This window comes from Periophthalmus magnuspinnatus, chromosome 12 (genome assembly GCF_009829125.3).
Source record: "Periophthalmus magnuspinnatus isolate fPerMag1 chromosome 12, fPerMag1.2.pri, whole genome shotgun sequence".
NCBI lineage: Eukaryota > Metazoa > Chordata > Actinopteri > Gobiiformes > Gobiidae > Periophthalmus > Periophthalmus magnuspinnatus.
Genome location: NC_047137.1, coordinates 18344875 through 18368700, shown reverse-complemented (window position 1 = coordinate 18368700; position 23826 = coordinate 18344875). Strand labels below are relative to the sequence as shown.

General features: G+C 47.2%; 2 protein-coding genes across 2 annotated transcripts; both read right to left on the bottom strand.

Annotated features, from left to right (window-relative positions):
• Positions 1-808: 808 nt before the first annotated feature.
• Positions 809-9395, bottom strand: rint1 (RAD50 interactor 1). The gene is made up of 15 exons (XM_033976350.2): positions 9134-9395; positions 8097-8222; positions 7900-8015; positions 7455-7628; positions 6317-6457; positions 6109-6244; positions 5130-5240; positions 4799-5024; positions 4542-4679; positions 4358-4452; positions 3985-4089; positions 3376-3596; positions 2666-2846; positions 2380-2498; positions 809-1966 (listed from the first exon to the last, which is right to left on the bottom strand). The coding sequence occupies exons 1-15, from the start codon at positions 9371-9373 to the stop codon at positions 1732-1734; spliced, it is 2364 nt and encodes a 787-aa protein (XP_033832241.2). The 5' UTR covers positions 9374-9395; the 3' UTR covers positions 809-1731.
• Positions 9396-10272: 877 nt separating this feature from the next.
• Positions 10273-23360, bottom strand: lemd3 (LEM domain containing 3). Its single transcript, XM_033976359.2, has 14 exons — positions 22303-23360; positions 20591-20819; positions 19760-19800; positions 19592-19661; positions 18820-18893; positions 18181-18263; positions 17362-17507; positions 16381-16482; positions 15551-15653; positions 15279-15454; positions 14962-15043; positions 14697-14802; positions 13740-13818; positions 10273-13592 (listed from the first exon to the last, which is right to left on the bottom strand). Exons 1-14 carry the CDS (start codon positions 23338-23340, stop codon positions 13468-13470), a joined length of 2454 nt encoding a protein of 817 aa, XP_033832250.1. The 5' UTR covers positions 23341-23360; the 3' UTR covers positions 10273-13467.
• Positions 23361-23826: the final 466 nt, after the last annotated feature.

Sequence of the window (23826 nt, the reverse complement as noted above, 5' to 3'; positions counted from 1 at the left end):
GACACGAGACCTGCCCCATGAGAGGAGGAGGGAGGGCATCCGACACAGGGAGGGCATCTGACACACGGGGAGGGCATCTGACACACGGGGAGGGCATCTGACACACGGGGAGGGCATCTGACACACGGGGAGGGCATCTGACACACACAGGGAGGGCATCTGAGCAAAGGATCATGGTCCACGTGAGGGGCGTCCAAACCACGGCCCCGGGGCCAAAATGCGGCCCTCAAACCTCCCGCTGGACGGTCCCATTTAAAACCTGATTTCACTTTGTTTATTTGTTTATTTTGTTGGAAACCACAGATCTCAGACGTGTTAAATAAAGAAACATCCAGACTCTTGATCTGAAGGAAACGGGAGACGCTCGTGGTCGACGGCGTCTCCTCAGAGTAGCAGAGTCACGATGTTTTTATCACGAAGCTTCCCCCTTTAAAGCTGCACCGTGGAGCTTTTCTGGGGGGAGGGTCTGCCACTTGCTCGTCTCATGAGACTGTGGAACGTTCCAGACGACGGTACAAACTGTCTTCTTGCCTTTATCTGTGGAACATTCCGGGCATCGTCGTGTCTCCATGGAGATAATGTTTCATGTGACCTTTAATGTGACCAGAGTTTGAGCTTCCTCCTCTTCTGTTTTCACTGGAGTCTTTCCACAGACGAGCGACGGAGCCGAGTTTTGGTTCAAACGATGGTGAAGGGGTCAAAGGTCATGGGTTATGTGGAGGCTCCTTTTGTCGTCGTTAAGTCTAATTAAACAGACGTAAGCGTAAAGTCGACTATTGTAAACCCAAATGAAATAAAACTCTGATGTCACCTTTTCCATAATTATTTATTTATACATTTATACATTTTAACAGTAGGACAGTTTTAACAGAGTGACCCCTGGTGGACACCGCAGGTACTGCATGTCACAAACAGCTCATCATATAAACCCTTTTACACTGAAGGAGCTCGTTTGATTAAAGAGTTTTCAAACCAAACGACACGGACTCAGATTTAAATATAAACTCCCAGGCTCCACTCGGTTCTGTTCAGAGAGAGGGTTTAATTCTGCTTCTTCTCCTTTAAAGTTAATTTTATGGTGATTATTTATGTTTTGATTTGTTGTTTTGTGATTCTGGAAAATGCTGGCGCGATAAGCTCCGCCCACTCGCTGGCAGACCAATCACAGAGCAGCAATGGCGTTCGTATTAAGGAGATATTCCCTCATTTCACTTTTGAACTTGGAGAAAACACTTTGAGCTTTTATTCTTTGTTTATTACAAAGATCATTTATAAAGACCACCGCCTTCAAAATAAAAGCTCAGAGGTCATTTATAAAGACCACCGCCTTCAAAATAAAAGCTCAGAGGTCATTTATAAAGACCACCACCTTCAAAATAAAAGCTCAGAGGTCATTTATAAAGACCGCCGCCTTCAAAATAAAAGCTCAGAGGTCGTTTATAAAGACCACCGCCTTCAAAATAAAAGCTCAGAGGTCATTTAGGCAGGCAGGCGAGGGGGCGTGGACAGGCGAGGGGGTGTGGGGGCGTGGACAGGCGAGGGGGTGTGGGGGCGTGGACAGATGAGGGGGCGTGGGCAGGCGAGGGGGCGTGGACAGATGAGGCAGCAGTTAGCTAGCTTTGATGGACATGGAACGCTAGCCCTGCCCACAAACGAAATGCCGAGTGTTTGGAGTCCGGCACATTCCCGGGCTGCGTGTGTGTGAGCAGGGATGGAGAGGGGAGTGTGTTTTCACTGTCCGGGCCGCGCTGCTCGGAGGTTCAGGAGGATGAGGACGTCTTTGGGGGACAGACAGTACACCCCCAGCTCGTTCAGCGCAGCCTGAGGCGAGGGTTCGACTCCCGCGGGTCCCTGGAGTCCAGAGTCCTGGTTTAGATCCCGGTTCAGGTCCGAGTCCTGGATCAGGTCTCGGAGCAGGAGGGCCGAGCCCAGGCTGAGAGTGAGGAGCACACACGCCTCCTTCACACTGCGGCACAAACAGGATATGGGAGAACTTTTCAGACGCAATAGTTTAACTCAGACTGTTTAAAGAAGTGACTGAGTGTGACTGTGTGAGACTGATCGAGCCGTAAGTGTTTGAGCCGTAAGTGTTTGAGCCGTAAGTGTTTGAGCCGTAAGTGTTTGAGCCGTAAGTGTTTGAGCCGTAAGTGTTTGAGCCGTAAGTGATTAAGCCGTGTGTTGGAGCCGTGTGTTGGAGCCGTGTGTTGGAGCCGTGTGTTGGAGCCGTGTGTGGTTGAGCCGTGTGTGGTTGAGCCGTGTGTGTTTGAGCCGTGTGTTGGGGCCGTGTGTTTGAGCCGTAAGTGTTTGAGCCGTGTGTGTTTGAGCCGTGTGTTTGAGCCGTGTGTCTGAGCCGCGTGTTTGAGCCGTAGAGACACTGACTGTTTGAAGAAGTTCTCGGGCCGTTTGCAGTAATGTCCAAACAGAGGAAACAGGTTCCTGCTCATGTCAAACTGAAGCTGAGCCGCTCCCCCTTCACTGAAGTGATTGGCCAGAATCACCTGAAACAAGAGACCGGGTTTAGTCCTGGTTTAGTCCTGGTTTAGTCCTGGTTTAGTCCTGGTTTAGTCCTGGTTTAGTCCTGGTTTAGTCCTGGTTTAGTCCCTGTTTTAGTCCCGGTTCAGTCCCGGTTCAGTCCCGGTCCAGTCCCGGTCCAGTCCCGGTTCACCTCCTGGTAGATGAAGCCGTCCAGCCGCTCGGCGAGGCCCTGCCATGTGATCTGGAACAGGGGCAGACTTAGGGCCGTGTGCATCTGCAGGAGGCGGTCCCTCACGCAAAGCATCATGGGACATGCGGAGGTGGACAGGGACATGACGGTTTGGTCCTGCGGAGACGCCAGAGACAGCCACCTGGGGGCGACAAACCACTCAGTGAGTGTTGAGTCTACTCCTTAAAGAGGGAGTTTTACTTCTGTAACACATGACACATTTACATCACCGTGTTTCCTTTAACTGGTTTGAAAATGTTAGACTTTGTGACGCTCTGAGTCTCCCCTCCCTTTGCTCCCCACGCTAAGCCTCCTCCCCTTCAGAGCACTAACACAACACACTTTACACTAATTATTTATTCACTGGTTCAGTCCCGGTTCAGTCCCAGTTCAGTCCCGGTTCAGTCCCGGTTCAGTCCTCGTCCAGTCCCGGTCCAGTCCTCATTCAGTCCTGGTTCAGTCCTGGTTCAGTCCCGGTCCAGTCCTCATTCAGTCCTGGTTCAGTCCTGGTTCAGTCCTGGTTCAGTCCTGGTTCAGTCCTGGTTCAGTCCTGGTTCAGTCCTGGTTCAGTCCCGGTCCAGTCCTCATTCAGTCCTGATTCAGTCCCAGTCCAGTCCCGGTTCAGTCCTCGTTCAGTCCCGGTCCAGTCCCGGTCCAGTCCTCGTTCTCACCGGTCGTGGCAGTAGGGTCGCGCTTTGTCGGACACCTCCCTCATGATGGTGTCCAGGAGGCGTCCCGTCATGTCCGCTCTGAGCCGGTCCAAAAGCCCCAGCAGCCCCTGGAACAGTGAGGTCTCCAGAGACGCCAAACGGCCCAGCTCTGTGACCCCCAGGGACCCCACGATGCTCTCCTCCCCCAGGGACACGGCGGCCTGCTGCAGCTGCAAGAAGAACTGACCACGAGAACGAGGTCACAGACTGTTTATGGAGAAGGACAGAGCTACGACCTGCGGCAAGATTTACATCCAATTTACAGTTTGAATTAACACAACTACAAAATCAGAGTCTGCAGGTTTTGAAGTACCAGCGTTTCCTTCACAAACAACAACATCCTGCGTAAAAACGTCTAACCCTGTAGTTTAGATCTGTACAAACATGTTCTGAAATGTGATTCATATGTCAGCTCAGATTTCAGTCTTTTTGTCAATTCTTCTTGTTTGAAATGTGAACTTTGAACTGAATCTCATTATTAAAACATAAAATCACAAATCTAACCGCAAAGTTTGTCAGAAAAATCCCCGTTCAGTATCGTTCTGGTCGGAGTTAAAGCGTAGAGCGTACCACGTTGTCCTCCCAGTCCGAGAGGATGGTGGAGATGTAGTTGACGGCGTTGAGGATGGCGCAGTAACGAGCTCCCAGCGGCGCCCGGGACTCCTCCTTCATCACCTGCAGAACAGCGTCCCAACATCAGAGGCGTCGTGCTCAAGCGAGAGTAAGTTAAAGAGAAACTGTCGGGACGTGACATCTGATTTATGAATGTACTGGACGTGTTTGATGCACTTTGACCTCCTCTTTAACCTGATCTTTAAGGACGTGTTTGATGCACTTTGACCTCCTCTTTAACCTGATCTTTAAGGACGTATTTGATGCACTTTGACCTCCTCTTTGACCTGATCTTTAAAGACGTGTTTGATGCACTTTAGGAGGTTCTGACCTGAGTGAGTCGAATGCGGAAGTCGTCCACCAGCTCCCTCTGCAGCTCCAGGAACTTCAGCTGAGACGCGGCGCACGGTAACCCACGGTAACGGTCTGAGGGAATAATACTGGAATATTATGTCCTGGTTCAGTCCCAGTTCAGTCCCGGTCTAGTCCTGGTCTTGTCCCGGTTTAGTTCTCACCTGTGATGACCTGTAGGAGGGTCATGAAGGTCTCGGCACAGTCTGGAGCTTTGAGTTCGTCCACGTCGCTGATGTCTTTGTACTGAGACGTCCAGGCTCCTTCAGATGACAACATGGAGTCCACCTTCTCCAACGCCACTAAAACAGGAAGTTATTCACAATATTTAAATTAGATCCATCCAGTAGTAGTGGCAGTAGTAATAGTAGTAGTGGCAGTAGTAGTAATAGTAGTAGTGGTGGTTGTATTAGGGCCTCACTCTTCTTCTCCATGGAGAGCCACTTCTGGAGCAGGTTCTCCTCCAGGAGCAGGTGGAGGAGGCCGGGCACAGATGAAGGGAGCAGCGGCTGACTGCGGAGCTCCTTCTCGAAGTGCAGCACCTCCTCCACCAGGTGGCAGAAGAGAGTGTCCTCGTACAGCAGCCGGGACGCGTCGTTCTGGACCTTCAACTGCACCAGAGACAGGAGACCACGGCAAAAGTCCACCTGGAACCAGAGCAGAACAGGGTCTAAATCTGGTCTAAATCTGGTCTAAACCAGGACTAAACCAGGTCTAAACCAGGTCTAGACCAGGTCTAGACCAGGTCTCACCTTGGCGCTGACCCCGGCTCTGGCTCGGTCCAGGATGGGTTGGATCTTTTCGTCCAGAAACTCAGAGCTGTAATTGATCCACACCAGAACCTGGGTCAGGTACCACTCGGGCTGTGGACGGAGGAGCAAATGTTACACATATGAGCTTTAATGGAGCGTTTCCATGGTGATGTGATATTTGAGACGTGTGATTGGCCACGTTCATGTGACGTGTGGTTTAATATGTGTGATCTCTGGGCCTGTCCACATGAAACTAAAACTGACTCAAAGTTCAGCCTCTTCACTGTCGGTTTAAATAAACAAAACTCACAGGATTTTGAAGTGGAGACGTTTTTCAAGACCAAATGACGAGTTTGTGGAGCTGATCCCAAAATAATGATGAGAAAGTTCAACATTTGTGGAGCAAAAGTTTGGAGATTTATTTTAAAAACTGTGAATCATCCTCAAAAACAGACTCAAACTTCCTCAAAAACAGACCTGGAGTCATGTTTTGTTTCATTCACACATGTTTGAGTCACTTTATTATTAGTCTGTAACATCTACAAAGATCAAAATGCGACGTTCCACCTTGTGATGTCATCAAGTGGTAGTTTAAGTGAACAGCTCCTTTTACCTTTAGTTCAGTCGAGATAAGAGACAACTCCAGGACTGAAATGATCCAAATGATTCTATAAATGAAGGTGTGTGGAGTTTAAAAGCACTTCCTGTATCACCACATGATGACATCACAAGGTGGAACAGAGTGTTTTCTTTCTGTCTGAGAGAAGAACTCAGCTTAAATCTGCAGGTTTGTGTGTTAAACATGTGAGAATGAAACAAAAAAAAACACAACTCCAGGTTTGTGTGTGACGAGGAAACAGAACAGATCACAGAGTTGTGTCATATGGGACTTTAACCAATAAGGGCTCAACGATACTGTGATGTCACGTGACCACGCCCACGTGTCGGGGGAGGGGACCTGTACAGTCGTAGTTCAGACCTTGCTCAGACAGTTGGTTTGCCTGTTTCCGTAGAAGTGGAACTTGAATCTTTTGGTGAGCGGCAGCAGCATGATCTGCACCGGGAGGCACACTTCCTGTTTACGCCCCGTGGAACTCTGGGAAATAATGTCATCCCTGAGTTTGTTTAAGGAGAGAAACACCAAAACTCGGCCATGGTTTTAGTATTTAATTTGGCACAAAGGATACGAGTTCTGCAGAGCGAGGAGCTGAGAGACCAGAGCCTCGAGCTGAGAGGAGACGTCCTGAGCGTTTGGAGGAGGAGAGAGCGTCTGCGTCGGAGGAGAAAGAATCGGCCAATGAAGAGTCGCCAAGACCTCCTCAAAATCACTGAGAAAACAACAGAGATCAGAGGAGCAGAGACAGAGGAGGAGCAGAGAGACAGAGGAGCAGAGACAGGAGGAGCAGAGACAGAGGAGGAGCAGAGACACAGAGGAGCAGAGACAGAGGAGCAGAGAGACAGAGGAGCAGAGAGACAGAGAAGCAGAGAGACAGAGGAGCAGAGACAGAGGAGGAGCAGAGAGACAGAGGAGCAGAGAGACAGAGGAGCAGAGAGACAGAGGAGGAGCAGAGAGACAGAGGAGCAGCGAGACAGAGGAGCAGAGAGACAGAGGAGCAGAGAGACAGAGGAGCAGAGACAGAGGAGCAGAGACAGAGGAGGAGCAGAGTCAGAGGAGCAGAGACAGAGGAGCAGAGAGACAGAGGAGGGGAGACAGAGGAGCAGAGACAGAGGAGCAGAGACAGAGGAGCAGAGAGACAGAGGAGCAGAGACAGAGGAGGAGAGAGACAGAGGAGCAGAGACAGAGGAGGAGAGAGACAGAGGAGGAGAGAGACAGAGGAGCAGAGACAGAGGAGGAGAGAGACAGAGGAGGAGAGAGACAGAGGAGCAGAGACAGAGGAGCAGAGACAGAGGAGCAGAGACAGAGGAGCAGAGAGACAGAGGAGCAGAGACAGAGGAGGAGAGAGACAGAGGAGCAGAGACAGAGGAGCAGAGAGACAGAGGAGCAGAGAGACAGAGGAGGAGAGAGACAGAGGAGCAGAGACAGAGGAGCAGAGAGACAGAGGAGCAGAGACAGAGGAGCAGAGACAGAGGAGCAGAGACAGAGGAGCAGAGACACAGAGGAGGGGAGACAGAGGAGCAGAGACAGAGGAGCAGAGACACAGAGGAGGAGAGAGACAGAGGAGCAGAGACAGAGAGACAGAGGAGCAGAGACAGAGGAGCAGAGACACAGAGGAGCAGACACAGAGGAGCAGAGAGACAGAGGAGGAGCAGAGACAGAGGAGGAGCAGAGTCAGAGGAGCAGAGACAGAGGAGCAGAGGCCTGACCTGGTGAGACGATCTTTGAGGATTTTGTGCCAGAACCGGAGCGTTTGCTGGAGGAAGTTCTGGAGGTGGGAGCACCTGGACTCCCTCAGAACAACAACCAGGGCGGCCATTTTGTCCACGGCAGAGACGGCCTCCCACACAGAGTTAGTCATGAGGCACTGCTGCACCGAAGAGCTGGAACGGGACGGGGACGGGGACAGGGACAGGACCGTGGTCAAGTGCTCCATCGACTCCAGGTCACTTTACATTATAAAAACTGTGTCCTCTCTGTCTCTGCTGCTTCAGACTCATTCTGGTCTTAAATGTTCGTATTAACCCTCTACATGATCCTGGGGTTTTTATTTCACTATTGTGTCTGTAAATCAAGACAAGACACACCCACACACACCGACACACCCCGACACACACACACACACACACACACACACACACAGGTGAGTCATACCTCAGTTCTTCTATTCGCTGGAGACACTGCAGATATTTAATATGTCTTTCGATAATGTCCACTTGATGAAACGCGTGTCCAAAACTCTCCATACAGGGGCGGGCTTTCTCCAGGTGCTGAGACAAAAACAAACTATTAGTCCTGGTTCAGTCCCTGGTTCAGTCCTGGTTCAGTCCTGGTCTAGACCTGGTTCAGACCTGGTTGAGTTCTTCAGACACCTGCTCCTCTCTCTTGAGCAGCTCTTGGGTTTTTTCCGAGACGTTTTCCGCGGTTCTGAGCGCTGACGACACTCGTGGAGGAAAACCGTCCGGCTCCCTCCGAACCTGGAACAAAAACATCCGTCCAACTCAGAATCTGGATTTAAATAATTATTCAAATAAATCACAAGAATCTAAACACAAACTTCAGCTAAACTCAAACAAAGGTTATTTTAGGAGTCGGCAGATTAGAGATTATATTATAGTTTGTTGGTTTATTTTAACAGGGACCAGTCTAAACACATTAATCTCATAACAGAAGCTTCACACCAGATGTAACTAAAGCTCATTTCCATCTGCAGTCCCCGGACAGGCCAACATTTAAAATACATCCAAATATAAACAAATGTCCGACGCCGCTCAGGTCAGAGGAGCCTGAGCCTCTGGAGCTGGTTCTGTTCTTTAAACGGCCATTTTCTGATCTGTTCTAACGTCGTTTCCTCGTCACAAACAGACCTGGAGTTGTGTTTTGTTTCATTCACGCACGTTTAAACACAAAAAAAAACGCTGCATATTTAGGCTGAGTTCTTGAAAACACTCTGTTCCACCTTGTGATGTCATCAAGTGGTGATACAGGAAGTGCTCCACTGTGTTTTTAAACTCCACACACCTTCATTTATAGAATCATTTGGATCATTTCAGTCCTGGAGTTGTCTCTTATCTCTACTAAAGATAAAAAAAGAGTCGTTAACTTGAAAACTCTTCTCCTCTTGTCTCCTCTTTAGGCTGAGCTGTTAATCTGAAGACTCCCACTTGATGACATCACAAGGTGTAACGTCGCATTTTGGTCTTTGTAGATGTGACAGACTAATAATAAAGTGACTCAAACATGTGAGAATGAAACAAAACACAACTCCAGGTCTGTTTTTGAGGAGGTAAAAACATTAGAACATGGATTAAACCTCACAGAGTCAGTTTGTGTGATACAGAACTTTTAAAATACACATTTAATCTCAAATAAAATAGCCCCCTGTGACCTGCTCCTCCAGCGCCTCGGTCTCCCTCTGCAGCCGCTCCAGCAGCTCTCCCGCCCGGCTCAGGGACTTCAGGTCGGGCAGAGCGCTCCGCAGCAGCTCCAGGTTCGGCTCCGGGCTCCGGGGAGAGTCCGGGCCGCGGTCCGGGCTCTGGTCCCCGGGCTCCTCCTCGGTGCTGTCCCCGGCGCGCTCCTCGGGCATGTTTATGTTTGTGTTGATGCTCTGAGCTGTCACCGCCGCCATGTTTGTGCTGACGTACACAGAACACGTCATCACGCTCCTCTCAGCTGCGAAATGTCTCCCCCCAGAGGCAAAGATCAGACACTGCACCTGTGCGTGGAACAGACCAGAGCCAGCTAAAAACTCAACAGTCTGACTTTAGTCTGAGGACAGGGGGTAGTCCTGGTTTAGACCTGGTTTAGACCTGGTTTAGACCTGGTTTAGCCCTGGTTTAGTCCTGGTTTAGCCCTGGTTTAGACCTGGTTTAGACCTGGTTTAGTCCTGGTTTAGACCTGGTTTAGACCTGGTTTAGACCTGGTTTTAGTCCTGGTTTAGTCCTGGTTTAGTCATTTAATATTTCATGCATCAATACATTTCTCTTCAAAATAAAAGCCGAGAGACAGTTTAAAAACCTTAATAAACCTAGTCCCACTTTAGTCCACATAAGGCCAAGGTTTATCCCTGGGTAAAATCTGTTTTAATCCTGGTTTAGACCTGGTTTAGACCCGTTTTAGACCCGTTTTAGACCCGGTTTAGACCCGGTTTAGACCCGGTTTTAGACCTGTTTTAGACCCGGTTTAGACCCGGTTTAGACCTGTTTTAGACCCTTTTTAGTCCTGTTTTATTTATTTAATATTTCATGTATATAAAAACATTTCTCTTCAAGATAAAAGCCCAGAGCCAATTAAAAAACCCTAATAAGAGTCCAACTTTAGTCCAAGTAAAGGTCAAGGTTTAGTCCTGGTTTAGTTACTTAATATTACATGCACAAACACATTTCAAAATAAAAGTCCAGAGCCACTTTGAACCCTGATAAATTTAGTTCAACTTTAGTCTGTAAGGCCAAGATTTGGTCCCAGTCGAGTCCTTTAATATTTCATGTATACAACGCATTAATTTTCAAAATAAAAGCCAAGAGCCAGTTTAAAAACCCTAATAAACCTTTAATTTGAAGTTTGTACATTTGACCCATTCCATTCGCCCTGTTTTAGTCCGATCCGTGCTCCGTCTCGCACTTTGGACCGAGGCTAAAACACAACTGCTGCATCATAATAATAATAATAAGCACTTAATACATATATACCAATGTACAATCTATACAGAAAAATACATTTGAAAAAGTCTCCTTCTCTGCCCCATGTGGTTTAGTCCTGAAGCACAAACTCACTGCCACAAATACAAAAATATTTTATAAACAAAAAAACAAAAACAAAAAAAAAACATCTATTGACAGAATGAGAACATGCCCATGGATGGGTAAGAATAAATATTATAATATACACGCTTTTCATATAAACACTAAAGCTAAACTCGGACAGACCTGGTTTAGTCCAGGTGTAGTCCTGGGATAGACCTGGTTTAGTCCAGGTGTAGTCCTGGGATAGACCTGGTTTAGTCCAGGTGTAGTCCTGGGATAGACCTGGTTTAGTCCAGGTGTAGTCCTGGGATAGACCTGGTTTAGTCCAGGTGTAGTCCTGGGATAGACCTGGTTTAGTCCAGGTGTAGTCCTGGGATAGACCTGGTTTAGTCCAGATGTAGTCCTGGGATAGACCTGGTTTAGTCCAGATGTAGTCCTGGGACAGACCTGGTTTAGTCCAGATTTAGTCCTGGGACAGACCTGGTTTAGTCCAGATGTAGTCCTGGGATAGACCCGTCTTGTCCAAGATGACAATTTACACCTAAACTTAGTCCTGGTCTAGTTTAGTTCCTGGTCTAGTTTAGTTCCTGGTCTAGTTTAGTCCCTGGTCCTAGTCCCTGGTCCTAGTCCCTGGTCCTAGTCCCTGGTCCTAGTCCCTGGTCCTAGTCCCTGGTCCTAGTCCCTGGTCCTAGTCCCTGGTCCAGTGTAAACCAGGTTTAGTCCTACTCCTGGTTGAGTTCTGACTCAGTCCTAGTCCCGGTCTTAGTCCTAGTCCTAGTCCTAGTCCTGGTCCTGGTCCTGGTCCTAGTCCTGGTCCTGGTCCTGGTCCTGGTCCTGGTCCTGGTCCTAGTCCTGGTCCCGGTCTTGGTCTTGCATGGAGGTCTAAGGCACTTTGGATTTCGTTGCTGCTTCATGACAGTTTAAAGGCGGCCATTTTGAGAGGGAGCGCTCCGCCTGACGCCACGTTTACAACCCATTTAAAGCTACACTCTGGAACTTTTCTGGTGTTGGGTCCGCTTCCTGTTTGGCTTTATGGAGACGTTATCGCCTCGTCTGAAATATTCCACAGTACAGCATTAAACACCTATCTCCACGGAGACAAGAGGCAAGCCTGGTCACAGTCAGTGACCCTCAGAACAGGATAAAGGCCAAAGAGTCAAGTTTTAATGCCCTACTGAGGAACATTCTAAGGAAACCATGGAGACAAGAAAGTGGAGTATCCTCCACCAGAAAAGTTCCACAGTAAAGCTTTAACAGAGCACAGAGAAACAAGATATGTTTATTATGTAGATTATCAGAAGATTAGTCCAACTTTAGTCCTGGTTAAGATTTGGGTTTAGTCCTGGTCCAGTCCTGGTCCAGTCCTGGTCCAGTCCTGGTCCAGTCCTGGTCCAGTCCTGGTCCAGTCCTGGTCCAGTCCTGGTTTGATCCTAGTTGAGTCCTAGCTTGGTCCTGTTTAAGACCTGGTTTTGTCCAAGTTTGATCCTGGTTGTTCCTGGTTAAGACCTAGTTGAACAAAGGAGAGGTGCAGTTCTCAGTAGAAGCCGGTGGTGGCGCTGTACAGTCTGTTTCAGGGTTAGAGGAGGAGGGGAGGGGTGTAGGTTTAGTTTAGTTTAGTTTCCTGGCCTAGTCCTGGTTTAGTCCTAGTTTAGTTTTGGTTTATACATTTTTAGTATGACCCGTTATGTTCACACCTGATCAGAGAAGTCCTGGTTTAGTCCTGGTTTAGTCCTCATTTAGTCCTCATTTAGTCCTGGTTCGGTCCTGGTTCGGTCCTGGTTCGGTCCTGGTTCGGTCCTGGTTCAGTCCTGGTTCGGTCCTGGTTCGGGTCATATTTGTACTGTTTTAGTCCCATCTTTCTCGGGGTTCAGATCTCGTTAAACTGTCGTAGTCTTAATCTAATTCTGAATAAATCTTTAATAAGTTTTGCTTCTAAATATATTTTTGATCTGAAAATCTCGACCGTGCACACTTCCACTCGTGGCGTGAGGCGGAATAAACAGTGGACGCGTTCCCACCTTCGGAACGCTAACGACAACATGGAAAAAGCATCTGGATTAACTGCAAAAACAGGATTTAAAAAGGTCCTATATCACACAAAACTGACACTTGTGAGGTTTGATCCATGTTCTAACGCTGTTCCCTCCAAAAAACAGAACTGGAGTTGTGTTTTGCGTGACCCTGTTCCACCTTGTGATGTCATCAAGTGGTAGTTTTCACGTTAACAGCTCCTTTTACCTTTAGTTCAGTCGAGATAAGTGGCAACTCCAGGACTGAAATGAAACAAATGATTCTATAAATGAAGGTGTGTGGAGTTTAAAAACACAGCGGAGCACTTCCTGTATCACCACACGATGACATCACAAGGTGGAACAGAGTGTTTTTTTTCAGTTTGAGAGAAGACCCCAGCGTAAATCTGCAGAATCAAAAAACAAAACACAACTCCAGGTCCGTTTGTGATGAGGACACAACATTAGAAACAGATCAGAAAATGGTGTAACATGGAATGAAATTACAAAGACACAAAACTGAAAAAAACAAAAAACAAAAAACGACCATTGAGCACTCGATCTCGGGGTTGTGTTTTGTTTTGTGAATGAAAAACGATGAGCGAGTGGAATCGTGTTGGAGTGTGTCGAGCGAGCAGCAAAACCGTGAGCTTATTTTGGGGTTTAATATAAAAGCATGTGCCGCCACGTCCGCTTTATTTACATCTCGTTAAGTTTGTCTAAAAAATATACCATGCAGCAATTTTCCAGAGCAAAAAGGTAAAACAGGAAGTAGTGAGTAGAGTTTGTTCAATTGTTCCACTTAGGGGAAAAAAAAAAAAAAAGTCCCTGGTCGAAAAGCAAAAGTTACTGGTGTGTGTGGAGTTTGTGGACTTGAGGAGGGGTTTGAGTCCCGGTTTAGTCCTGGTTTAGACCTGGTTTAGTTCCCCCTTTGGTCTCGTTGTACAGTGAACAGAGGAGAGGTGCAGTTCTCAGGAGGAGCAGGTGGAGGCGCTGTGGAGTCTGGCGCTGTGGAGAGGTGTAGTACAGTTTTGGGCCTGTGGGAAGCGCTGGTGGTACCGGTCCAATCGCAGGTACTTGACGGTCACCAGTTTACCTGAAGATACACACAAAGGAAATGTATAAATGTGTCAGATGCCCTCCCCGTCCTCCTGTGTCCCCGTGTGTCAGATGCCCTCCCCGTCCTCCTGTGTCCCTGTGTGTCAGATGCCCTCCCCGTGTCCCTGTGAGTTTGGAGCTTTACCGTCGAACCAGGAGCCATGCAGAGCTTTGAAGGCCTTCCCCGAGTGCTCCGCAGACAGACACTTCACGTACACACAGCCCTGAGAGACGAGAGGAAGAGGAGGACGAGGAGGACGAGGGAGAAGAGGAGGACGAGAGAGAAGAGGACGAGGACGAGAGAGAAGAGGACGAGGACGAGAGAGAAGAGGAAGAGGAGGAGGACGAGAGAGAAGAGGAAGAGGAGGAGGAGTCATCAACAAACCCATTTAAAACAATCCACAGGTACAGAACAGGTTTAGTTCATTATAATAAAGATTTAAGCTGTAAAAGAACCATCTTAACATCGCACTGAAATGATTATATCTAGTTTTGATACTAGTTTAGTGTCTGATTTTTGACACTTAACAAATCTACAGGCGGCAACGATTAACTGAACAGACTCAATTTAACAAAAAAAGGAAAAAAAGGGGAACTGTGTTAAAAATGCAGCTGTACAAAGAAGTGACGTTATTTTAAACCCAGATAAATACATGAGGTTATTTCAAAACTGAAAAGTCCACATGTGAACTTTACTTTAACGTAACAAATACTGGATGTCGGCTGAAAAAATCTCCATTAGATCCTCCCAGAAAATAAACAACAGGACGGACACTCGACGGGTCACGTCTGTTGAAGTCAGTGTCTGGTCAGTCTGTTTTCAGTTCACTCTTATGCACTGACCAAAGACAGACCAAACACTGACATGTTTGTTCATTCCGTGTGTGTGTTCGTTCGTTCGTTCCGTGTTCGTTCGTTCCGTGCGTGTGTGTTCATTCCGTGTGTGTTCGTTCATTCCGTGTGTGTTCGTTCATTCCGTGTGTGTTCGTTCATTCCGTGTGTGTTCGTTCATTCCGTGTGTGTTCGTTCATTCCGTGTGTGTTCATTCATTCCGTGTGTGTTCGTTCATTCATTCGTTCGTTCATTCGTTGCACAGTCTGACCTCTCTGGAGTTCTTGTCCACTGCGATGTGCACGATGCCGTTGTTGTCGCTGCACTTTTCCAGAATCGCTTCGTGAATGGCCAGGTCCCAGTTTTCTCCCACCTCCCTGAAGCAGACGAGAAAAGTCCCACAGTGAGGCTTTAGACCAACAGCACAGACAAGTGCAGACTGGAACATCCACCAGATATTTGGGTCGTGAAACTGAATTTTAATAGAAGTTCGGTGATTGGGTTCATTAGGTCTTGTACTTCATAAAGACACTCACATGACCGGGTCGAACATGTTCCTGATCTTCAAACACGGCGTCAGGCTGTTCGGAGGAGAATTCCTTCGATCCAGCGGAAAAGCTGAGAAAAGTTTCACAAGTCAGTTTATGCATCAACAAAAGATCCTCTGCATCTTCTGCTTCATCTGACCCTCTCCTCCGCAGCATAAATATTATTCATCTATACATGTATTTATATCTTCACTCTCCTCCTCTGCACCCTCCACTCTGCTGTTCTCCTCCTGTCCCTCCTCTGCACCATATACTCCCTGTCCCTCCTCTGCACCATATACTCCCTGTCCCTCCTCTGCACTCACCTTTGCCCTGCCACACTTTGGAGCAGGACAGTGTGTTCTTGTCTCCCAGTGAAGGTTGGATCCACCTCCAGACCAGGAAGTCCGCCCCCCCAATGAGCTGGGTCTCGGTCCGGATCCTGGACTCGTTAGCGGAGAGGAACTTTACGGCGCGATCCCAAACCTTCTTCATCTTTTTTCTAAAAAAAACAAAAACAAACAAACACAAAAATATAGGTAATAATGGACTAGGGATGGGAACAAAATGAGCACAAGACCAGGACTGTAGCACTGACCTGTCCTGGGGCTGGACCAGGGAGTCCCGGACGTGGGGGATGGGCAGAAATGGCTGCAGTTCCTGGTTCTCTTGACAGGCCTCACTGTGGCTCCTCAGAACATCTGCACAAACACAGAGGTTATGACTGACACTTCAGCTTGTGCCAAGTGAAATTACTCTGTTTAGGTCTAAAACGACTTAATGCAAATAAATAAATAGATAAATATAACTTTATCAGTTTCGTGGTGAAGAATATCTCACTACAACTGTACAATTTGGGGAATTGAAGGATCAAATCCACCGTGTGTTCATCTGATTGTCCGACTGTTTTCTGCAAAACTAACCAGAATAGTTACTCAGTGTGTACTCGGATACTCCCACAGACCGTGTACTCGGATACTCCCACAGACCGTGTACTCGGATACTCCCACAGACCGTGTACTCGGATACTCCCACAGACCGTGTACTCGGATACTCCCACAGACCGTGTACTCGGATACTCCCACAGACCGTGTACTCGGATACTCCCACAGACCGTGTACTCGGATACTCCCACAGACCGTGTACTCGGATACTCCCACAGACCGTGTACTCGGATACTCCCACAGTGTAAAGGAGTGACCTGTGTGAATGTGACGCCACCACTGCGTTTAGCTCCAGTCAGATGAAGCTCGAGGCTGGAGCAGGTAAAGAGGCTGATCTGGAGCCAGGTTCCACATTTGGAAATCCCAGCGTGTGTATCATAGCAACCAAAGACCAAAGAGCCAATCAGTATCCTTGACCAGAAAAGTTCCACACTGCTCCTTTACCGTGAGTCAAACAGGACGTGCGTGTAAGCGGCGGACTCACCAATGATGCGCTCCACCATGTCGTACATTCGCCGTGTCTCCTCCTCCTCTCGTCTCCAGTGAAACTTCACATAACAGACCACGCCCCAGGCCCCGCCCACCACTGCGGCGCCCACACAAACACACAAAAAAACAAACAAACAAACACACAGGGACGTGAAGGTTATGAGGTTAGAACAGCAGATCAAACGCTTCACACAAAGTGCCACCGAAGAAAAGGTTTGGCTTCAGAGTAGCACCAGATCTAAACCAGGACTAAACCAGATTTAAACCAGGACTAAACCAGGACTAAACCAGGACTAAACCAGGACCAAAACAGGTCTAATCTAGATTTAAACCAGGACTAAAACTGTTGTGCAGTGTGTGTGTGTGTGTGCGTGTCGTACAGACTGTGTGCGTGTCGTACAGACTGTGTGTGTGTCGTACAGACTGTGTGTGTCTCGTACAGACTGTGTGTGTCTCGTACAGACTGTGTGTGTCTCGTACAGACTGTGTGTGTCTCGTACAGACTGTGTGTGTCGTACAGACTGTGTGTGTCGTACAGACTGTGTGTGTGTCGTACAGACCGTGTGTGTGTCGTACAGACTGTGTGTCGGTCGTACAGACTGTGTGTCGGTCGTACAGACTGTGTGTCGGTCGTACAGACTGTGTGTCGGTCGTACAGACTGTGTGTCGGTCGTACAGACTGTGTGTCGGTTGTAGAGACCGTGTGTGCGTCGTACAGACCGTGTGTGCGTCGTACAGACCGTGTGTGCGTCGTACAGACCGTGTGTGCGTCGTACAGACTGTGTGTGTGTCGTACAGACTGTGTGTGTGTCGTACAGACCGTGTGTGTGTCGTAGAGACCGTGTGTGCGTTGTACAGACCGTGTGTGCGTTGTACAGACCGTGTGTGCGTCGTACAGACCGTGTGTGCGTCGTACAGACCGTGTGTGCGTCGTACAGACCGTGTGTGTGTCGTACAGACTGTGTGTGTGTCGTACCTGCAGCGATGAGCAGAACTTTGTTGATGACGGAGAAGAAAGCTCGTCTGAATCTGCAGGTGAACGGCATTCTGGGATGTGTGGACTCCAGTCGGAGGACCTCAGACACATCAGTGAGGGGCTCGCTCGACTCTGCTCCCAGCAGCCTGAGGAAATGCACCAACGCTTTACCCTGTGTCCTTGGGCAAGGCACGTCACCCACCTGCACCAAGTACAGGCTGGAGACGTGTAAATGTATCGTCTGAACATTTGTCTAAAGAGCGACAGATCCCACATTAAAGGGCCTGTACCTGCTAAGTCCACTGTGTTCTGTCTGCATCTATTTACAAAGTGTTGTTCAAGTAAGTGTGTTGTTAGCATGCTACTTGTTGCCAACTTCACTGTCACTGTAAACTCTGCTCTCTCAAAATTATGAAAAAACCTTTATAAACTCATACTTCTCCCGTTTTCACTTCCACTGATACGAGCTCACTGCTCTGTACTTCCTTCTCCAGTTTTATTTTCTTAATCAGTGACACGTGCAGGATTCAGCAGCACCGCGTCGTCATTTTGGTCAAATTTAAAAAATAGGGGGCGCTACAGCATGCGGCGCTTTGTTGTGATGACATTTATAATGACATCAACTCCAATTGGGCAACGCGATTTTCTAATGTGGAAGTCAGCGGACTTGTAATAATTTACACTTTTTAAATCATAATATTCATGTAAAACGACTTTAAAGTAACAAAATGATCCACAGGGTCAGAGGTGAGAACCATAGAGACACAAGCACAACAGGACTGATTCAAACTGAAGCCTGTCGCCTCTTCATCGTCTCACCTGATTCCCACCACGTCCTGACTCGTCTTCAGGATCCACTCCAGAGAAACAACGAAAAAACTGTCAAACTTCTCATTCTGCGTCTACAAAAAGAACAGAGAAGATTAGACACGTCTGTGATAAAGACCAGGGCTGCAATACAACACAACTCTGCACTGTAGACACACACACTGTAGACACACACACATCCCCGACACACACACACTGTAGACACACACACTGTACAGATCGAAATCAGACACTGAAATGAGTGTCTAGTTTTGATACTAGATTTAGTTTTGATCACTCATTTTTCACAGGTGTTTACACTAAAAAGTCTCATTGACAAATGAACCTTTGCTGAATATAATAATGTGTCTCTGTTTCACAGGTGTGGGACACGGCGTCTTTCACAGGTGTGGGACACGGTGTCTTTCACAGGTGTGGGACACGGTGTCTTTCACAGGTGTGGGACACATTACACAGATATAAAGACACATACCAATAGAAAAAAGTACGACCATAATGTGGAACATCACATTCTATTGTTCATGATCGTCGTGGTATCAGAGTCATTATAGAGTCTACTCCTTAGTAATAAAAATAACACTACATATAATATAAAAGTACTACAAGACAAATGGGACAAATCAGATTTACCTGTAAAAAGGCTGTGGCCTCGTCTATGGACACACTCCTGCTCACGTTCTGCTGGTTTCCACAGTCGTAGTCTCCTGTAAAGAGTCAGGCATTTAAGAGGCGTCCTGAGAGACTAGAACATTAAGTAGAACTAAACCAGGTCTAAACTGAGAACTAAACCGGGTCTAAACTGAGAACTAAACCGGGTCTAAACTGAGAACTAAACCGGGTCTAAACTGAGAACTAAACCGGGTCCAAACATAAAACTAAACCGGGTCCAAACTGAGAACTAGACTGGGTCCAAACTGAGAACTAGACCGGGTCCAAACTGAGAACTAGACCGGGTCCAAACTGAGAACTAAACCGGGTCCAAACTGAGAACTAAACCGGGTCCAAACTGAGAACTAAACCGAGTCTAAACTTTTTAATCAGATATAAACATGAAGTAAACCAGCTGTAAACCAAGACCAAACTCATTTTAGTTCAAGGGCAGAGCGAAAAAGATTTTAAAAATAAATATATATCAGAGTATGTGTCTCAAAATACACATTATCAACATCTGAATAATTCCTCAGCGTCTGCCTCGTTGTTCTCATTCACATCTACACATGGATCTGGAATGACTCTCTCTGAAAGCGATTTAATGATCAGAGCGTTCAAACAAACACTTCAGTCTGATTGGTCCAAGCGTCACAGCAGCAGAAACACTTGAACTGGAGCTGGACAAGACTCATGAGTTTATGACCTACGTCTGTAACAAACACGTTTTATAAACCAGGTGATGTTTACAAACCTGCGACTAAGGCCAGCTGGTCATGAAGACGCAGAATCAGATTCAAAATGAGGGCTCTCTCCGTCTCATTCTAAAGAAAAACATAAAATAAGTCACTCTGAATAATTATCATTTCTTTAATTATTCAAGATTTTAAAAAAAGTAACTTCTAAAAAGAAAAACACTCACATAAGTCTCGTCAAACTCACGGCCAAAGGGATGGCTCCAAACTGTAAGAAAAATAGTAAATAAACTCACTGAATCACAAGCAACTAATTTTAAAGCGACATCACGCTGGGGAGGATTTTACATGTCTATGGCAGAATGCTCAGCGGTTACCATGGCGACACAACGCTCACATTAGCAAACGCTACCAAAAAAGTTTATGGAAACTCAAGAAATAGAAAAAGTGATTTAAAGAGCTCATGTTCAGGAGCCTGTGATCAGTCCAAGCTCATGGTCCCGTTTAGAGTTTGATTTTACACAAAAACCTGTTGGCTAATGCTAATGCTAATGCTAGCTTGTAACTGTAATGTTATTAGAGAGGGTCACCTGTTGGGAGTTCCAGCCAAGTCAGTGCTTTATGGTCAGATTGCGTTAAAACAAAGCTCCGACTAAAGTCTAACTTGAGTAAGAGCTTCAGACAGAGCAGTGCCTACAGTTAGCGTCACACCCCCAGAGAACATTGACAACATCAGCTGCAAAGTGTCGAAAAAGTAAAGATATAAGACCGATGAGCTTTTTTTTCCTCGAGTTACGAACTATTTTAACACTTTTTGGGCTGCGTTTGCTATTGTGCACATTGTGTCACCACGGTAACTGCTGAACATTCCCCCACAGACACACATGTAGAGCACCCCCTCGTCATGATGTCACCACAAAGTACAAGTCTCTAAACGATAAAACAGCAGTTAGACAAAACCCGTCCGAGCCCCGTCCGAGCCCCGTCCGAGCCCCGTCCGAGCCCCGTCCGAGCCCCGTCCGAGCCCCGTCCGAGCCCCGTCCGAGCCCCGTACTCACCGGCCGTATCGCTCTCCGACGCGCCCCTCATCCTCAGGTACATGAACCCGAGCGTCAGGAAGAAGAGGCAGGCGGCGGTGAGCAGACACATGGACAGGTAGTGAGCGCTGAACCTGCCGGAGGACGCCGTCTCGCCCTCCCGTCTGAACTGCTGCAGGAGCTCCTCGTCTGGGCCCGGCCGCCGCTGCCCCACGCTGCGGCTGTGGTTGGAGTAAGTCCCTCTGTAACTCTGGAACAGGCAGAACAAACAATTTACAAACTGCAAGAGTCACGATACGAAAATGTCAAACTGGACGGATTTTGAGACAATGATGGAAAAAAAAAACAACAACACTTTGGCGATTGAACGTAATTTTCAGCACAAAATAATAGTGGTCCATATCAAACTCTTTTCTGATCTCTGTTCTAAAGCCGTTTCCTCATCTCGAACAGACCTGGAGTTGCGTTTTGTTTCATTCACACACTCCGTTCCACCTTGTGATGTCATCATGTGGTGATACAGGAAGTGCGCCGTGTTTTTAAACTCCACACACCTTCATTTATAGAATCATTTGGATCATTTCAGTCCTGGAATTGTCACTTATCTCGACTGAACTAAAGGTAAAAGGAGCTGTTCACATGAAAACTCCCTTTTGATGACATCACAAGGTGGAACGTTGCGTTTTGAGCTTTGTAGATGTCACAGACTAATAATAAAGTGTGACTCAAACATGTGAATGAAACAACACAACTCCAGGTCTGTTTTTGAGGAGGGAACAGCGTTAGAACATGGATTAAAGCTACACCGGTCAGTTTTGCGATATGTAGGAGCGTAGTTTCTTTAAATGTCCAACTGTCCATCACAGACCTGTCACGAAATCACCTGACGATGATCAAACGGTGGTATTATCATTTTAAGACTGGACTAGTGTTGTCACGAAACTAAAACCACCACGCTAATAATAAAAACACTCTTTCTTTAGACGACAGAATGTGATTTTCAACATTAAATGATCTTTTATATTTCCATTTGGACTTTAGGGTTGTCCAAAGTACTGAAAATCAGACATTAATCAATACTAAAACTCGTATCAAACCTCAACACACATGTTTCGCAGGTATCAATACTAAAAAATCACACTGACAGGACAGAAATGATGTTATAATGATGTGTCTCTGTATGTTTCACTACTGGACACTGAGGGTTTACACACATATACAAGGACACATGGGAACAGAAAACAAAGTACTACCATTTAATGTTGAAAATCACAGTATATTGTATAAAGAAAGAGTGTTTTTATTACCACCGTGGTTTCGGAATCAGTATCATCTCTACATTTGCTTCAATAATATAACCCACTTCAAAATTTGTCCTGAAAATGATCTCTATTCTGTTTTTATAATCCAAACCATCACTGAAATTGTGTAGAGCCAGGCAGTGACATCCTAAATGACCATAGCAAGATAATTAAACATATATTGTGTTTGGGAATTGTATAAATATAGTCTGTCCTTCTACAAACATGTTCTGAAATGTCTGTTTTAGCTCAGCAGTTCATTCATTAGTCTTGCTGTTATCTGGGGAAAAAAACCCATCAAGACCAGGGATAAACCCGGACTAAATCAGGTCTACTGTGAGTCAAAGTGGACTTAATGTGGACTAGCCCGGTCTAGTGTCCAAACCAAACCGAGTCCGACCTGGAGGACCCACACACACCGTCTCTACCCACCTGTGGAGACACGCTGCTGTAGGCGGAAAATCGAGACCTCAGCCCCGAGTTTGTGTAGGAATAAACCCCGCCATCCCTCGGCTCTCTCCCGGAAACGTGGTTGTTGGTGTCCGCGTCGGTCCCGTGGTTTTCGGAGTAGTTTCTGGAGAAGTTGTGGCCCGGTTTGGAGGCTCCTATGGGCTCTCGTCGGGTAGGCCCCAGCTCCAGCTCGTCCCTCCGCAGAGAGACCATGTCTGGGCCGCTGGGTCTGACCTCTTTAAACGTGTACGAGGCTCGGTTGAGGACTCTGCGAGGCTGTCCCGGGTCCTGGGGAGGGCTCGGTCTGCCGTTGCCCCCAGCCCCCTCTTCCTCGTCGGAGTCGGAGTAGTCCCCGATTTGCTTGGGTTTAATTGCGCCCAAATGCGAGGTCCTGCTCCCGTTTAAAGAGCGGGATTTGACCTGCCCCTGGTCCCCATCACAGTCGTCCTCTTCCCCGGATTCGTCGTTGGCTCCGTCCTCCTCTGTGGCGCTGGTTTTGGCTCGGTTCGCCCAGCTCAGAGACACGCTTCGCGGGCTAGCAAAAGTGGGATTACCGCCGCCGCTTTTCCGCACATTTCCAGTGTCGCTTAAACTCGCGTTAGCAGAACTTATCTGTGGGTTGAGTCTTGCGTTTGGAGACGGAGATAAACCAGAGCCTTTATTCGCCTTAGCGCCGTGATTTAGGCCTTTCCTTTTCTGCGGAGCTTCGGCGTCTGATTCGTCGGAGCTGAAGCCGAGCACAGCGGACTTCCGGCCGGGTCTGGCTGGCCGAGAGCCCGCTGGCCTGCTGTTGGCGCCGCTCGGGCTGGTACTGTTGTTGTTTAGAGCCGCACTCCGAGTCTTGGTCTGCGTCTTACTTTGCCGTAAACTGCCCCGCTGCTGTTCCAGGTGCTCTTCGCGGAGCTTTTTCAGTTTCTTCAGGTAAACGGGCCGGGTGTGTTCGGTGACCGGGCCGGCGATAAAGCCGAGGCGCTTCAGCTCAGAGAAAAGCTCCTCATCCGTTAACTGCGCGGACGCCATTTTGGATCAAACTCTGGGAGAAGGCCGCGAGCAGGAAGTGACGTAATAAAAAAAATAGCGCGACGCAGGTAAAGTTTTGCCAAAAAAAAAAAAAAAAAGGGTAAACTTTTGCCCAGTGACGTAAAAAATCATAACTGGGGACAATAGATATTTTTATTTACAAAAAAAGAGAAAAGAATAAATAATACTTGGTTACCATATAAAGAGATTTCAACAAACAAAAAGAGCAGAACACAGAGGAAAACAATAAAAGGTACAAGCACATAGTTTTACCAGATGTACTGAATTACAGTTTAGAATCAAGGACACAACCATAGACTGTATATATAACTTTTTTTTACTTTTACATTTTTACTTGTTTATAGAGTCTCTGCACACAACCCATTAAATAAAATAAAGGGAACTGTCATTAAAATAATAAATTACAAATCATAACTTAGCCTATTCACTGGCAAAATTCAGAGCTCCCTAACACAAACACTTAAA